We start from the raw sequence: 18,784 nt of genomic DNA on the forward strand, positions 1-18,784 counted from the left end.
CATCAGCTTTGATCTTACTAAATAGCAAGCTAGCAGAATGGTCAACTTATGCTTCAATATGGATGTCTGCATGCAAAGTGCACGTCACAGTTTGATGCACATAATCCAGGTGCAGCTGTGTGAAAGCAGTGAGAGGTGTGTCTGTGAAGATAAGTTAATGCTTGTGGATGTTAACTGAAAGTCCTTTGGCAACAAATCCTGCTGATTGAGGTGGGGTTGGGAGCAGTGAGAGATTGCTTGTGTGGTGGGTAGGAAATGTCATGAGAAAATGCATTCACTGATATTGACCACCCTTTGCTCAATCTCTTCTGCCCGCCCTCAGGTCCAGAGACCTGGTAATATCCATTAATATGAATCTTTTGTATGCACTGTTGATCAATTTCCAAGAATTTCCATGACAAGTCTTTTTGTGTTTCTTAGCTATAAGATAAGCAGGCTGCCTGTATTGAATGATGGGCTAACACTCTTGTTGGAGCCTCCTGTTGTGTGCAGAGTTTACCCAGCAGTATTATAAACCCTAGAGTTGCACTGAGGACACACCAACGAGTGACACGATCATTAGGTGAGACGGGCACAGGAATTTTGTGAGAGTCTACCTTCAAGCTAAATAATGAAGTGTTACCCCTGTGCCCACAAGTAGAGCAAATGAATTTCTAGTCCTCAATTTTTTGGAGGGCAAAGGGGAAAGTTTGACAAGAAACCAAGAATAATGAAGTTAAAAATCACACAACACCAGGTTATAGTCCAACAGGTTTAATTGGAAACACACTAGCTTTCGGAGCGATGCTCCTTCATCAGGTGACAATCACCTGATGAAGGGCTTATGCCCGAAACATCGATTCTCCTGTTCCCTGGATGCTGCCTGACCTGCTGCGCTTTTCCAGCAACACATTTTCAGCTCTCATCTCCAGCATCTGCAGTTCTCACTTTCTACGCAAATGGTTCACCTGGGTAGAGAATTTATCAAAGACCATTGTAATTTTGTTACTGTAAGAGCTACAACTGACTAAATCATCACAGAATCATAAAACCCTGACAATGTGGAAACAGGCCATTTGGCCCAATTTGATTGAGTTTGGACCTGGTGAAGCTGTGAATTTGAGGCATGAGTCACAGTTGAGAGAGATTATTGGAAAGAGAATGAATGGGCAGTGACACATGGAGAGGTACATGGTCCTGCTTGAGCCTGATGCTGCACCTGATGAGAATTCATATTTGAAGATGTTTCATGGACCTTGACCTCTTGGATGAGTTTGGTGAACTTCATTATGTCGAGATCTTGGAACTAAGTTGTTTTAGCATTGATGAAGCATCCCTTCGTCCTGTCAATTATCAACCCCAGTGCTTCTAAATGCTTCAATGTAGTTATGTTTACTTTTGTGCAAATTAGTTGAAACCAAAGTAATTCAGAATAATTTGTGTATTTTGTATTTTTCACAGGCAATATCTCAGCAGGACCTTGTACATATGGCCATTCAGATTGCCTGTGGGATGAGTTACCTAGCCAGGAGAGAAGTTATTCATAAAGACTTGGCGACAAGAAATTGTGTGTAAGTAGAAGACATTTCTGCCGAAACGTTTTAGACGATTTACCAACGTTTTTGCTCCACATAGATAAAGTGAATGATATGCTTTCACAGATCTTATTTGCTGCAGACAGGGCAGTAACTTGGAATGATAAAAATGCCTACATTGCATAGATTTTGTGGGAAGCTATAGAAAAATTGCAACAGTTGTGGAATATTCTGTTCTGTATAAGTTATGCAATATGTCTGAATCTAGCAGATCCGCACCCATTGTAATCACTGTCATCTCTCGTTTATGGTAATATTGATTCAGTTCCTGGAAATGATCAAGTATGAGTGTCATTGTTGTGCTCTTAATTTCCATGCGGCAATGCAAACATACCCATCAGCACCAAAGCTTTTTCTCTTAACATGTAATGTTGAGACTAATTACAATAAAATTGATGTGTTTTGTGAATGGACTTTTATTAAGTATTCATTATTCACTAAAACTGTTGATTTAAAATGTGTGTATTAACAAATTTGTATGATAATTACCCAGATGCTGGTGTTAATGTTGTGTACTGAGAAAGCTTTGTGAGGCCACTTGGAGAAGAGTGACTTCTTCACGTAAAGTTAGCAGTGATGAAGTTGATTCTAAGATCAGGTTCCTGAATTTAAATAAAGGAAACTACAATGGTGAGACATGAGATAGCTGTGCTAAATTGAGGAAAACAACAAATGCTGGAGATCGCAGTGTCAGCATCCATGGAGAGAGAGCAAAGTAGCATTTATAGTCTACATAACCTTCATCAGGACTGAAGTGAAATGTGGAGGGGGCAGCATTTAAGCTATAGTTTGGCAGATTGAGGTAATGGGGTATATAGTGCTGGCGGAGAAAAGATGTTGATAGTTCAGATCAAGTGATCGGAATGTGGGAAAGGCAGAACGATTGTGTGTCTAACTGCCAGATTTGAAAGAGCAAACCGTTCCACTGGGGAGGGGAGAGAGAGAGGACGTGGTGACAGAGAATGTAACAACTAAATCTAAAAGAAAGGGAAGAAATGGGAGAACCCCCACCCTAGTGACCCAAAAGTGCAGACTTGAGGATATGGAAGAGTTTAAATTTCAACAAAGGACAAAGGAATTGATTAAAATCGAGTTTGAGAGTAAACTCATGGGAACATACAAACTGATCATAAATTGATAGGTACATAAAGAGAAAGACAAACATAACACCCTCCCAATCAGAAACTGGGAAATTGTTATGGAGAACAAAGAGATTGCAGATGATTTGAACAGATACTTTGTTTTTGCCATCCTAAAAGAGGACATAGATAGTGTCCAAAAGTTATTGGGAAAGACAGGGTAGAGTGAGCGAGAGGAACTGAAGGGAATTAGTAATTGCAGGAAAATGGTTTTGAGGAAATTGGTAGGAGTAAAGGCTGATTAAGCCCCAGGGCCTGATAACTTAGATCTCAAAATGCTTAAAGAAGCGGTCCAGTAAACAGTAAATTGGTGGTTCTCTATCAAGGTTCTGTGCATTCTGGAACAGTTTCAATGGATTGGAAGGGAACTAATATAACCCTTCTATTTTAAAAGAAGAGGTGGAGAGAAAACCAGGAGTTAGTGAGCAATTAACGTTGTATCAATTTGGAGAAAATGTCAGAATCCATGAGATAAGATTTAATATCAGAGCACTTGGAAAACAGTGACAAAATCAGACTGATGGATTTAGGAAAGGGAAATCATACTTGACAAATCAATTGGACATTGTTTGAGGATGTAACTAGTAGAATTGAGAAAGGGGAACCAGTGCATGTGGTTTGCTTGAGCTTTCAGAAGGATTTCAATAAGCGCCCACTTAAGAGAGAGTGTCATAGAGTCATACAGTTTTACAACATGGAAACAGACCGTTTGGTTTAACTCATGCATGCTGATCAGATATCCTAAATTAATCTTGACTCATTTGCCAGCATTTGGCCCATCTAAACCCTGGTAAAGTGAGGACAGCAGATGCTGGAGATTAGAGTAGAGAGTGTGGTGCTGGAAAAGCACAGCAGGTCAGGTAACATCCGAGGAGCAGGAGAATCGACATTTCAGGCAAAAGCCTGCTCCTCGGATGCTGCCTGTCCTGCTGTGCTTTTCCATCTAAACCCTTCCTATTCATATACCCATCCAGATGCATTTTAAATGTTGCAATTGTACTATCCTCCAACACTTCCTCTGGCAGCTCATTCCGTACACACACCACTCTCTGTTTGAAAAAGTTGCTGCTTAGATCCCTTTTATAGTTTTCCCCTATGCCCTCCAGTTTAAGCCTATTCCCTGTAGTTTTGGACTCCCCTACCCTGGGAAAAAGACCTTATGCTCCTCATGATTTTATAAATCTCTCACAGCCTCCAGCACTCCAGGAAAAACAGCCCCAGTCTATTCAGCTCTCCCTGTAGCTCAAACTCTCCAATCCTGGCAACAATCCTTATACATCTTTTCTGCACCCTTAACAGTATCTTACCTATAACAAGCAGATCAAAAACGCTTGCAGTATTCAAAAAGTGGCCTAACCAATGTCCTGTACAGTCACAACATGACACTCCAACCCCTATGCGTCATGCACTAACTTATAAAGGCCTTCTTCACTACCCTGTCTATCTGTGACTCCACTTTCAAGGAACTGAGAACCAAGACCCCAAGTTCTCTTTGTTCAGCAACACTCCCAGAACCCCACCCTGCTTTGCCTTATCAAAATACAATACCTCACGTTTACCTAAATTAAGCACCATCAGTCACTCCCCGGCCCATCTGATTAAGATTCCACTGTACTCTTAGATGACCTTCTTCACTGTCCACTGCACCACCAATTTTGGTGTCATCTGTAAACTTACCAACCATTTTTCCTATAATCATATCTAAATCATTTATATAAATGACATAAAGCAGTCAACCCAACAGCAATTCTTGCGATACATCTATGGTCACAGGCTCCAGTCCAAAAACAACTATCCGGCACCACCCTCTGTTTCTTACCTTCAAACCAATTTTATATCCAAATGGCTAGCCCTCCCTAGATTCCACATGACCTAACCTTGCTAACCAGTCTACATGTGGAACCCTTGTCCTTAACCCTTGAAGTCCATAGAGACAGTGCCCACCGCTCTGCCTTCATCAGTCTTCTTTGTCAATTCTTCATAAAACTCAATCAAGTCAGTGGGACACAATTTCCCACATGCAAAGCCATGTTGACTATCCGTACAATTAAAGCACATGGGCTTGAGGATATAAGTGGGAATGACGATAGATTGGGTAAGAAGGCAACTCCAAAAAGACCTGGGTGTCTGTGTACATCAGTAGCTGAAAGTAAGTATACAGAAGGTAATGAGAAAGGCTAGTGCTGTGTTCAAGTACAGGAGAAGGGCTGCCCTTGGTGAGATTGAGGATCTGAAATCTGAATACAGGCTGGAGTAACTAGTTGTAGTCAGGAGCACTCATTTAATACATGCTCTTACTAACATAGGCAGTAATAAAATGGTGTCTTCATGCAAATAACATGACAAAATGGCGTCTAGGCTGCAAATTGACAATTCTGCTTAAAGCTGCATAAAATGGCTTTTAACTCTGCTAAGAGCTAAACTAACCATAGTCTGTCTCAACAAAGATTAGCAGACAATGCTTCCTTTACACTATAGAAATAACTAGACTAGATAAGACATTACTAACCATCCTAACTGACCTTGCAAGTGCAGGTGCAGAAACTAGGTTCATGAGATAGGAGTACTTGGATGTTGGAAAACAAGGTTGACTCCCAGGAAATATCATTGGGCTAAGTTGCTGTCAATAAAGCCATTTCATTAAAATTGATTGGTAATTGCCTGAATGTGCTCTGTAATGATGGCCTGTACTTCTCTCAAAAAAGGTATAAAAATGTCTGTCTTAAGCCATGTGCACAGTTTCTCCGTGGAACCAGAAGTGTTTAACCTCTGTGTTACTGGACAACCTGTGCCCGGCCGAGATTGAATAACAGTGTGAAATCTTACAGAATCAGGCTGAATTGCTAGTGTTTATTGACCATTCGCGGAACAGAGGGACCAGACCTTCAAGATCCCACTTGGAGTATTGTGTGCAGTTTTGATCTCCTTGTCTGAGGAAGATGTTTTGGCTATGGAGTGAGTGTGACAAAGGTTTACCAGATTGGTCCCTGGAACAGTAGGACTGACGTTTGAAGAGAGACTGGCTTGTAAGGACTATATTCACTGAAGTTTAAAAGAAAGACGGCATTTCTCATGGAAACCTCTAAAATTCTAACAAGACTAGGCGGGGTAAAACAGGAAGGATGTCCCCAATGACTGAGGAGTCCAAATCCAGAGATCTCAGTCTAACTATACAGGGTAGGCAGAGTAGGACCGAAATGAGGAGAAATTTCTTCACCCAGAGATTGGTGAGCTTGTGGAATTCTCTGTCACAGAAAACAGTTGAAGCCACAACTTTGAATATTTTAAGGCTAAAGGCATTTAATGGTATGGAGTAAAACAGAAGACGTGGTACTGATTTGGATGATCAACCATGAACATTTGAATGGCGGAGCTTGAAGGGCAAAATAGCCTTCCCTACTCCTAAATTCTATGTTAAAGGCAACTGTTAACCCATCAAAAAATCCCTTAAAAAACTGGGATGGACTTTAAACAAGGTGGCACAGTAGCTCAGTGGTTAGCATTGCTGCCTCACAGTGCCATGGATCTGGATTCAATTCCAGCCTGTGGCGACTGTCTGTGTGAAGTTTGCATATTCTCCCCGTGTCTGCGTGTGTTTCCTCTGGGTGCTCGGTTTCCCTCCACAAACCAAAAATGTGCAGGTTAGGTGAATTGGTCATGCTAAATTGCCCATAGTGTGTGTTCAGGGATGTGTAGGCGAGGTGCATTAGTCAGGGATAAATATAGGACAATAGGGAAATGGGTCTGGGGGGGGGTTACTCTTCAGAGGCTCGGTGTGGACTTGTTGGGCAGAAGGGCTTGTTTCTACACTGTTGGGGTTCTATGATTCTAAGAAGTTAACCGATGTGGGTGATCATTATTTTAAAATGCCATGAACATGTGGAGCAAATTGGATATGTCTTAAAGTCCAATGCTGTTCATAAGATGAGATATGTGAGTTGCGTAATTTTCTTGTCCCCTGTTTCAAGGTAAGCAAAGCATGTGAAAAATTGAACCTGACTACTACTAATGGCATGTCATAGCTGAAAAGAGTAAGAGGGTGCTTGTGGATTTATACAGCCAAAATGTTGATGTTTTACGGGGCTGGGAAACACAATGCTACTCCCTTGCCGTATTAGTCCTTCTGAAATGCATCACCTCACGCTTTTCAGGATTAAATTTCATTTGCCACTGTTTAGCCCGTCTGACTAGTCCATCTACATCATCCTCTAAGATTTTCCTCGTGGCTGTTTACCAAGTCACCAATTTTCATGTTGTTTGTAAACGTAGTGATCAAACCTCCCACACCTGTGTCTGGATCATTAATGTACACAATAAACTGCCATATTGTGCCCGTGTTACAACACATTGCCAGAGCATTAATTGCTTCCAATCACAAAACACCTTAGACTACCATCCTCTGCATCTTGCTACTAAGCCAATTTTAGATCCAATTTACCAAAATGACCTGAGTCCCATGGAGTCTTAGCATCTTATGCAGTCTATCATTCAAGACCTTGTCAAAAGCCTTGCTGAAGTTTATCCAGACATCAACTGCACTATCTTTATCAACTCAAGCCTGTCTTCATAGCTGATCGGCTGCATCCCAGGCAACGTCCTGGTAAATTTCCTTTGTACTCCCTCCAGGGCAATTATATCTTTCCTATAGTGTGATGACCAGGACTGAATGCAGTACTTGAACTGTGACCTAATCAAGTCTTTACAGCTTTAACATGATCTCCCTGCTCTTATAATCTATGCAATGACTGATAAACATGATGTGGAGGATCCGGTGTTGGACTGGGGTGGACAAAGTTAAAAATCACATAACACCAGGTTATAGTCCAACAGATTTATTTGGAAGTGCAGCTTTCGGAGCGCAGCACTGATTTTTAACTATGACTGATAAAGGCAAGCATCCCATATACCTTCCCAGCTACCCTGTTAATCTGCCTTCTTCTGTGATCTTTTGCATTTTTTAAATGAACCTTCATATTAGAAACCAATCCTAACTCAAAAATATCTATATCCTCATGGTGAATTAATCAGTATTGAGAGTTTAGGCCACAGTTAGAGTACTGTGTGCAGTTCTGGTCGCCTCACTATAGGAAAGATGTGGAGTATTGAGAATTTACATCAGTTGCACTTGATTTGCAAGTCTGCAGGGAGAGTCTTCTTTGTAGCAGGACACAAAAAGAAAAATCTGAGTAACTTTGCATGAGTTGCAAAATTTAGTACAGCAGATGCAGGAACTAATTCGGAAAGCTAATAGAATGATCATTTAGTGCGAGAGGAATTGAATGCAAAAATAGAGAGTTATACATGGCACTGGTGAGACCACAATTGTGCAAAGTATTGGTCACCTTATTAAAGGAAATGTGTAAATTTGTGACAGGCAATTCAGAGAAGGTCTCGTAGACTACTACCTGAAGTAAGTGGGCTTGCTTTATAAGGAAAGGTTGCCAATGTAGGCTTGTATCTGCTGAAACAAAAAAAACAAATTGCTGGGAAAATGCAGAGTCAGTATTTTGGGTCCAATCACCCTTCTTCTGAACTGCCGGAGTTTTTCCAGCAATTTCTGTTCTTATTTTTGATTTCCAGTATCTGCAGTTCATTTTAAATTTTTGAAAATTTTAAGATGTATGGCTTTTTAAAAATTTACCAAGCCCTTGAATATCATACCACACCGTAACAAGGAAATGATTTTGTTTTGTATCTGCCGGAGTTTACAGTCACAGGTGACTTGATGGTAAGATACAAAATTCTGAGGAGTCTTCAGAGGATGGATGCTGGGAAAGTTGTTCCTGTTGTCAGAGATTTGAGAACAAAGGTTCATGTTTAAAAATTAGGGGTCACCCATTTAAACCCATTGCAAATTTCTTTTTGTAGTGAGTCATGAGTCTTTAGAACTCTCCTCCTTACAGGATGATGGAAGCTGAGTCTTGACTATTTTTAGCCAGAGGTAAATTCATCTTGTTAAACAAGGGAGTAAAAGGTGATCAGGAATGGGCAGGAATGTGAGTTTGAGATTACAATTCCATCTGCCATGATTTATTGGCTCAAGTGGCTGAATGGGTCCTTGTATGTTTTAAATTTTCTAAAATTTTAAAATAAATAGGTTTTTAAAAATTTACCAAGCCTGTGAATATTGTAGCAAACTATAACAAAGAAATGATTTAATATATTTTTCCACAAGAGATTCTTAGAGGTTATGGATTAACTGTGATTAAGCATGCTTCTTTTTGAGATAAATTCATTTCAGCCATTATAAAAGCAAGGATTTTTTTTCAAAAGAAAAAAATCATACTGTAAAATGCTGCCAATTGTGCTTGCTCCAGACAAACATCGTATCTAGTAATATCTAAATGGGTTTGAGCAGAAATTCGGGCTTTTCAAACTGCTGCAATTTAGAATATAGAACAGTACAGCACAGTATAAGCCCTTCAGCTCTCAATATTGTGCCAATCTTTTATCATACTCTAAGCTCAAACTCACTTACATATCCTTCATTTTACTATGATCCAGGTGCCTACCCAAAAGTTGCTTAAATGTCCCTAATGTACCGGACTCTACTACTATGTTGGCAGTGCGTTCCACGCACCCACCACCCTCTGTAAAGAACCTACCTCTGGCATCTCCCCTAAACCTTCCTCAAAATTATGCCCTCCTGTGATAGCCATTTCCTGGGAAAAAAGTATCTGGCTATCCACTCTATCTATGCCTCTCATCATTGTGTACACCTCTATCAAATCACCTGTCATTCTTCTTCGCCCGAAGGAGAAAAGCCCTAACTCTCTCAACCTTTCTTCATAAGACATGCCCTCCAGTCCAGGCAGCGTTCTGGTAAATCTCCTCTGCACTCTGTCTAAAGCTTCTGCTTCCTTCCTATAATGGGGGCGACAAGAACTGAACACAATATTCTAACCAGGGCTTTATAGAGCTGCAGCATAACCTCGTGGCTCTTAAACTCAATCACCCTGTGAATTTGCACGTTTTGCCAATTGTGCCCAAAGCAGATCCTCTACCCTGATTACTTCAAGCTGTTTTGTTTTGAATTGGCAGCATACACAATTTGGAAAGAGTCAATTGCAGTCAATGTTAGTGTGACAAACTCATAGGCTATAAATTAAGAGAAGCTTTAGCAAGGTAGGGGGGAGAAGGGCATTTTGTTGATGAGGCCACCTACCCAGATTTAGTGCTGCTTGTGGTACGGATCTCGCATGCCCCCAGGCATCCACGGGCATCCTGAGCCAGACACAAGCAGAAGTAAAAAAGGGTTCAAATGACAAAGAAGTCTGTTACAAAATGTGCTCCAAAATGGTCTGACCTGGAACAAATTACAGAATGATCCTAATAGTCGAGGGCAGTTGATCACTCTGATTTAAATGTCGTGAATACTTAGACAACTTATCACAAATTTGACTCCTTTGTAACCTCTTAGGTTTATTTCCCCAGAAAATTTATTAATTGTAACTGTTGATGAAGGTTGTGTCAATGTAAGGGTTTGCTTCCACTCACAACAAGAGGAGGTGTTATTAATTTGTATTACTTTGCTGCAAAAACACTGCATTGAAGATGTGTATACGACAAAATTTGATTAAATTGCATTGACTCCTTGTGCTTTCACATATTTGGTCATACTTGAGTGCAATTGCTGTGGTTTTAGACCATAGTTCACCTAGCCTTGCGGTTTGCTCCTTGTATTATCATTATCAGCAGTCAGATTTTGATGTTTGAGTAGAATTTATTTAAAACCTGTCAAACTATGCTTTCAAAGGCCAGATAGTTAGTGCAGAAGCAGATGAGGCCACAGTAATTCAAACAAGAAGCATTATGTTTTGCATTAAGTAAAATAAAATCAATATATTATTATTGTATAACTAATTTTTACTCAAAATCTTTTGAGGAGATCTTTTGAAAGATTAAGATCCCCAGCAGACTAGTTGATACAGAACATGCAGACCACAATTGTTCACAGTATGTTTTTTTCCTGTTGATATTTTTCTTCACTTATTGTAATAACTGTTAGAGGATTGTAGTCAGGTTTCGAGAGCCAGAATATCCTGTGCGTGACTTCAGGTAGAATTGGCAAGAAGTAAGTCATAGCAATCTGCTTTTCATTTACCTCAGTGGACTATGCAGTTTTGGGTGGTCGACTTTATTAACAATTTCAGTTCCTTTTTTTTGAGTATTTGAGGCTTGTAAAATTATGTCAGTGATTTTCATTTCTTCCATTGTGTTTGGTTTGTCACAGCTGTTTAAAGCTCCAGTCACAAAGGCCTGGGTGTAGGCGTGGCTGAGCTTGCAGGGAACTAGCACAAACATGGTGGTCAAATGGCTGCCTTCTAGAATCTCAAACTAAAGTAGTACTTCAGGAGGCCTGGAGTAGTGTAGAAAATACAGGGATGAAGTGAAAAAGAAAATTAAGAAAGCAATAAGAATTTTAAAAAAGAAACAAAAAAATTAAGGAAGATGTTTAATCAGTACATTAAAAGCAAGAGAACCTCCCACAGTCCAAAGATGTGCAGGTCAGGTGAATTCGCCATGCTAAATTGCCCGTAGTGTTAGGTAAGGGGTAAATGTAGGGGTATGGGTGGGTTGGACTTGTTGGGACGAAGGGCCTGTTTCCACACTGTAAGTAATCTAATCTAATCTAATTATTGATAAATGTTCGAGCCTTATTTTGTACATTTTAATTTACACAAGGATGCAGATGATGTGGAAATGAGTACTTTGTCTGTGCCGACATAAAAGATAGGGTAGACAGGAAGAAACATTTCCCCTTGATGGTCCTTTCAGTCCTTCCCTTCTCATTATGTCTATTATTTAAAATTTCATGCTGCAGACAATCTAGTTAAAAAGCAGCGTGAAATTTTAAATAATATGCAAAATGAGAAGGGAAGTACTGAAAGGACCATCAAGGGGAAATGTTTCTTCCTATCTCGGCTCCTCATAATTTTATATGTCTCAATCATGTTCCCTCTCAATCTCCTGTACTTTAAGGAAGACAGCCCTAGTCTTTCCAATTTCTCTTCCTAACTTAAAATCTGCAGCACTGGCAACATCCTGGTAAATCTGCTTTGTATCCTAACAAGTGCTGTCACATCGATCCTATAATTGAGTTCCAGTATGGTGCACACAAATCTAGCTGTGGCCGAAACAATGTTTTATACAATTTTAACATCATGTACCTGCTCTTCAACTCTATTCCTTGATTAATAAAGGCAAGTATACCATATGCCTTCTTAATCACGTCATCCATCTGTCATGATATTTTAAGGGAACAGTGTACATGTATACCAAGGTCCCTTTGATGGTTGATGGATATTTTTAGGAATGGGAAGTGGTTTCCAGTGATTTTGCACAGGGCTAAGTGTTATGTCCTTTGCTGTTTGTCACTATATTAGTGATTTAGACGTAAATGTGAGACTTCTTGGGAATGTTGCAGATGATGCCAAGATTGGCCAACTTGTTGATAGTGAAGAAGATGGCTATCGACTGCAGGCTAATGTCAACAGTTTGGTTGAGTGGGCAGGAAAGTGGCAGGTGAGAGGGCAACCAAAACAAAGAATTACACAATAATTGGGAAAGTTTGAGAGGAGTGGAGGAGGTGAAAGACATTGGGACGCATGCCCCAAGTCCTTGAAGATGGCAGGATCTGGATAAAGTGATGAAGAAGGAATCATAGAATCCCTACAGTGTGGAAACAGGCCCTTGGGCCCAACTAGTCCACACCAACCCACCGAACAATAACCCATCTATAGTGTGGTTTCTGTACTACCATATTCCATTCCCCTACCCTATTATCCTGTCTTTACCCCTGAGTATTGCATCTAACCTACACATACCTGAACACTATGGGCAATTTAGCACGGCCAATTCACCTAACCTGCACATCTTTGGATCATGGGAGGAAACCGAAGCACCCAGAGGAAACCCACACAGACTCGGGAGAATGTGCAAACTCCATGCAGACTGTCGCCCAAGGCTAGAATTGAATCCAGGTCCCTGACACTATGAGGTAACAGTGTTAACCACTGAGCCACTGTGCCACCCATGTGTGGTGCTTTTCTTCATCAAACCTGGTACTAAATGGAGAGCAGCGATGTAATGATGTAACTATGTAAGACACTGGTTAGTCCACAGCTGTATACAGTGTAGAGTTATTTTAGATTAGATTTTAGATTAGGTTACTTACAGTGTGGAAACAGGCCCTTCAGCCCAACAAGTCCACACCGACCCGCCGAAGCGCAACCCACCCAGACCCATTCCCCTACATTTACCCCTTCACCTAACACTACAGGCAATTTAGCATGGCCAAATCACCTAACCTGCACATTTTTGGACTGTGGGAGGAAACCGGAGCACCCGTAGGAAACTCTCGTAGACACGGGGAGAATGTGCAAACTCCATACAGTCAGTCGCCTGAGGTGGGAATTGAACGCAGGTCTCTGGCGCTGTGAGGCAGCAGTGCTAACCACTGTGCCCCGTGCCGCCCACGGTGTAATATGGTTATGGTCACCATATTACAGAAGACATAAATGTTCAAGAAAGAAGATGGAGGAGATTGACAATAATGTTGCCAGAACTTGAGTATAGCAGATATGAGCAAAGTTTGGATAGGTTGGATTATTTTCCTTAGAATAGAGGAGGCTGAGGAGTGATTTAATTGAGATATACAGAAGGAAGCTTGGATAGAGTGGACATGAAATATCTATTTCTATCAGCAAAAGAGTAAATTATGAGGGGCACAGCTCATGATGTGTGATCAATTAATGATCAGTAGAAAGATTAGCAGGAATGTGAGGAAAACATTTTTTTCATCAAGAGGGTGATGGGTATCTAGAATTCAAAGATGAGGATGTTACTTGCCAAGTTAATGAAGGAAATCAGTGAATGTGGTGTATTTGGATTTTCAGAAGGCTTTTGTTAGTGTCTCACACAGGAGGTCAGTCAACAAAATTAAAGCGTGTTAATGTTAAAAAAACTTGCATGCTTAACAATAGAAAGCAGAGACTCAGAATAACCTTTTTTTCACAGTACTTAGGTTCCAACTGTTTGCAGTTTATATTATGATTTGCATGTGGGGCCTGTCAAAGCCATGAAGATACAATAGAATACAACTAACTACCACCAAACTACCTACTTAAGCATAATTTTAAGGTTTTTCAAGCCCATAGTCAAAGCATAATCCAAAACACACTTTTATAAATTGAGAAAAGAAAAGCTTTTGCTTTGTACCTATAACATACCCCTACAGATCTGAAAGTACACATACCAGGGTCCCAGTTGTTAATGTATCGCTAAGTTTCATCACTTGTGACTTTAACTTATTGATTGGAACTGCAGAGAGCTTCTTCCCAGAGCTATCGTACGCCTGAGCTTAAACATACTTAGCTTTGATAACCGGTTCAGGATTTTATCCCAACCTTTCGGTCTGGGACTATAGCTAACTGTTTACCCTCAGGTAATGTAGTTTCACGAAATCCTTCGCTTCTCCGATACACTGATCTCTGTAGCTATCTTCAACCAAGAACTTCACTAGAGTACTCAAAACTCAAACTAAAATTAAAACAAATCTCTTTCTCCAAGTTTTGGATATATTTCTCCAGGCCTAAATAAAGAAGTTCCAAATATGTCTATCAAGGCTTAAGTCCCGATTAGTTACCTTTCTGGGTTGCAATGCAAGCTAAGGTAAACAAAACCCATTACTTTAAAACTAGGTGTCAAAAACTATTTCAAAATAAATTACCATGGACACAGAAATATTTAGAAGTTAATTATTAACTTGAGATACACAAAAACACCCACATTACTAACTTAAAAACCAAAAGCCCAAACTGACATAAATGATATTGTATGTGTGTCTTCATCACACTTGTTTCACTTATATAAAGCACTGATGAGACTACGCCTGGAGAAAGTTCTCGCCCTCTTTTCTAAGGAATTCTGTATATGCATTCAAGTGAGTGCATGTGAGATTCACCAAACATACTCCTGGACCTGTGCGGAGAAATTTGTTTAAGTGAATGAGAGGCAATCTCACAAAGGTTTACACATTGTTAAAAGGGATAGATGGAGTAGATGTAGAAAAGTTGTTTCCCCTGGCTGTAGGGTCTCGAATTAGGCAACGCAGGCTCAGAATAAAAGATAAGTTATTTTAGGACTGTGTTGCAGAGGAACCTCTACAATCAGAATGTGGTGAATCTTTGGAGTCCTCTCTACCTAGAATACTGTGAATGCACAGGCAGCAAGTGAGTTGAAGAGATAGCCTGTTAGATGAATTACTAAAACATCAAGCGATATGGGATAATGAAGCACTGTGGCATTGAAGTGGAGGATCAGTCATCTTCGAGCATAGTAGAGCAGACTCATGGGCTGAATGGCCTACTCTTGGTCCTAAATGCCTCCATAAACACTTTTTCCAAAGTCATATAATGTGTTGTACTTCACTGTTGTCACTCTAAAATCTGGTATTAAATGTTCAGTCATTTACTGTCAACAATCTACAACACTAGACCCAACATCTGATAGTATACTAGTTCTTAGATTGTGCTATGCTCTGCAATCATTGTTAAGATCAAAAGGGCAGCTATTGTAATTGTTTTATATAGTACATGATGTGGTAATATCCTGGAACCCAATTCTTATGATGGCAGTTGAAGTTGAGATGAATGATTTTCAAAAGAAATTGGGTGGGCACTTGAGGGAAATAAACTTGCAGAGCTACAGGGATAGAGTGAGGATAGTATGACTAGCTAGTTTACTGTATAGAGAACTGGATATGAATTCCCTTAATTGATCCATGCTAGTTTTCCTTACGAAACCACATTTTGGACCAGATTATAAATCTCCACCCCTCTGGCACTCCTTTATCAAAAAAATGGAAAAATTATGGCGACTGTTAATACAATTGTTGTTGAGGAAACTGAGGAAATTAATAAGAACAAACAGAATAGGAACAGGAGTAGAACATTCAACCCCTTGAACGTACTCTGCCATTCAATAAGATCATGGCTGCACTGTTTGTGTCTTGAATTCCACATGCCCATCTATCCCTGATAACCTTTTGATTCCCTTGCTTAACAAGAATCCAACCACCTCTATGTTGAAAATATTCAATGACCCCGCCTGCACTGTTTTTTTGAGGCAGAGTTACAAAGCCTCTTATCCTTCCAAGGGAAATATGTTTCCACATCTTTGTCCTAAAAAGACAACCTCTTATTTTAAAAGCTCCCCCCACCACCACCACAACAGCTCCGGACCAATCGGACGAGAAGACATCTTAGGTGCATGCACCTTGTCAAGATCATTCAGGATCTTAAACGTTTCAGTCAAATCTTCCTCTCACTCTTCTGAGCTTCAGTAGAAACAAATCCAACCTATACTCTGTTTTGTCTGGCACTGCAATGGGCCAAAAGGCTTCTTCTTATTTCTGATTCTAAAATTCATTCCAGATCCTAAATCTCCTCTGAACCATCTCAAATACATTTACATCCATCTTTGAATAAGGAGACCGAAACTGCATATCATACTTGAAATGTGGTCTCACCAATGCCCTGTACAACTGAAGTATACAGTCTTAGTTTTATGTTCAATGAAATACCAGCCTTGATTATGCGATATACAGACATATTACTGTTTTGAGACTCGTGCCCTAAAATAGTTACATCCCTCTGCTCCTTAGATTTCTGTTGTTGTTCTCCATTTAAGGAATACTCTGCATTTTCATTCTTCTAGGTAGATATCTGTGAAGCGTTGGTCAGTAGTAATGTTACTGGACTAGTAATCTAGAATCCTAGGCTAATTTTCTGGGGACCTGGATTCAAATCTCATTATGACAAATAGTAAAACTTGAATTTAATTTTAAAAACCTGGAATTAGAAAGCTAATCTGTTGATTGTCATAAAAACCCATTTGGTTCACAAATAGAACCATAGAGATCTACAGCACAGTTTTATGAGGATTATAATACATCTTCTGCCCTTTCAGGTATTGAGTTCCAGATTCCCACCACCCTCTAGGTGAATTTTTCCTAATATCTCCTCTAAAGCTTTGCCCCTTGCCATGAGTCTGTTCGCCGTGGTCATTAATGTCTCCATCAAGGGGAAAAGTTTCTTCCTGTTTACACCAATCTTCATAATTTTATACATTTCAATCCTGTCCCCTCTAAATCTCATCTGCAGCAAGGAAAACAATCCAGTCTGTTCAATCTCTTTTCATTACCGAAATTCTCCAGCCCAGGCCATATCCTGGTGAATCTCCTCTGCACTCTCTCTAGCACTATCCTATCCCTCCCATAATGTGGATTCCAGAACTGCACACAGTATTCTAGCTGTGACCTACCCAATGTTTTATACAGTTCTGGCATAATCTCTTAAACTCAATGCATCGCCTAACAAAGACAAAGTACCCCGTATACCTTCTAGGCCATTTTATCCTGCTATCCTGATATCTTAAGGGACCGGCGTACATACATACCAAGTTCCCTCTGATCCTCCATGCTTCACATGGTCCTACCATTCATTATGTATTCCCTTGACTTGTTTATCCTGCCCAAGTGCATCACTTCACATTTATCCAGATTGAATTCTGTTCGCCACTGACCAGCCCATTTTGATCCTCATGTAAAGGCTATCCTCATTATTTGCCAGCCCACCAATTTTCTGTATCATCTGCCAATGTACCCTACTTTATTTAGGTCTAAATAATTTATATAAACTACAAACAATGAGGGTTATCCCTCGTGGGACCCCCATTGGACGCAGACATCTAGTTGGAAAAACACCACTGAACCATTTGCTTCCTGCTACTCAAACAATTGTGGATGCAATTTGCCAAATTTCCTTGGATACCATGGGCTGTTACCTTTGCTATCAGTTTCTCATGCGGGACCTTATCAAAAACCATGCTGAATTCTAAGTAGACTGTGTCAAAGCAGTACCTTCATCTACACACCTGGTCATCTCATCAAAAATGGAAATGTGTTGCTGGAGAAGCGCAGCAGGTCAGGCAGCATCTAGGGAACAGGAGAATCGACGTTTCGGGCATTAGCCCTTCACGAAACGTCGATTCTCCTGTTCCCTAGATGCTGCCTGACCTGCTGCGCTTCTCCAGCAACACATTTCCATCTCTGATCTCCAGCATCTGCAGACCTCATTTTCTCTTCATCTCATCAAAAATTCAATCAACTTGCTTAGCATCAATTTTCCTCAACAAAACCCTGCTGACTGTTCTTGATTAATCCCCGTCTCTCTAAATGCAGATTAACCTGCCTCTGAGCGTTGTTTCCAATAGTTTCCCCAACACCAAGGTTTGACTGAATTAATTCCTTCCTCCTTTCTTGAATAACAGAAACACATTGGGTGTCCTCCAGTCTTCTGGCAGTTCCTGTGGCCAGAAATGAATTGGAACAATTTTTCAAGTACTCATTTCCTTCATACCTCACTCTACAACCTGGGATACATTTCATCTGTCCTGGAGATTTACATTTAAGCCAGTCAGACCCCTTCGAACCTCCTCCATGATAATTTCTTAAAATTTATATTACCTTTATGCATAGGTGTATAGGTTGCATAGATCTTCTCCCTGATTTCTATACCCTCTAACTAGTGAACGCTGCCACAAAATATTCATTTAGAATACAACTTACATCCTATGGCTCCATATACACCTTACCATGGTGGTCCTTAATGATCCACCCTTTTCCCCTTAATGTACCTGTAAAACAACTTAGAATTTTCCTTTATTTTATCTGCCAGCATGCTTACATATCCTATTTTAACTCTGGTACCCTTCCTTTCTTCTTGCCATTCTATCCTTCTGTAAGGCTTCTGCTGTTTTGAGTCTTCAATATCTACTGTAAGCCTCTTCATCCAATGATATGTGTCTTTCGATATCCAGAGTTTGCAAGATTTCATGGTTCTACCCTTTCTCTTTTTTGGAATATATGGCCTTATACACACCATACTTCCTGCTTGAATTCATCCACTATTCTGAGACAGATTTACCTGAAAGTATCTGCTTCCAGCCCTCTCTGGCAAAGTCAAATCTGCTCTTATTGAAATAGCTTTCCACCAGTTGTGTGCTTTG

The 18,784-nt window shown here is 40.2% G+C and overlaps 1 protein-coding gene across 5 annotated transcripts in view; it reads left to right on the forward strand.

The window, feature by feature from the left end:
• The window catches only part of ryk (receptor like tyrosine kinase), a 284,985-nt gene that overhangs the window by 240,258 nt on the left and 25,943 nt on the right, over positions 1 to 18,784 (forward strand). For 4 of the 5 annotated variants that reach the window (XM_043701687.1, XM_043701684.1, XM_043701688.1 and 1 more), the window contains one exon: positions 1,441 to 1,550. In XM_043701687.1, the coding sequence (XP_043557622.1) occupies positions 1,441 to 1,550 (110 nt within the window). Of the gene's footprint in view, positions 1 to 1,440; positions 1,551 to 18,784 lie in introns of those variants that run through there. The other variant, XM_043701689.1, reaches the window with a different exon arrangement.

This window comes from Chiloscyllium plagiosum, chromosome 13, assembly GCF_004010195.1.
Source record: "Chiloscyllium plagiosum isolate BGI_BamShark_2017 chromosome 13, ASM401019v2, whole genome shotgun sequence".
In the NCBI taxonomy this organism is placed as follows: domain Eukaryota; kingdom Metazoa; phylum Chordata; class Chondrichthyes; order Orectolobiformes; family Hemiscylliidae; genus Chiloscyllium; species Chiloscyllium plagiosum.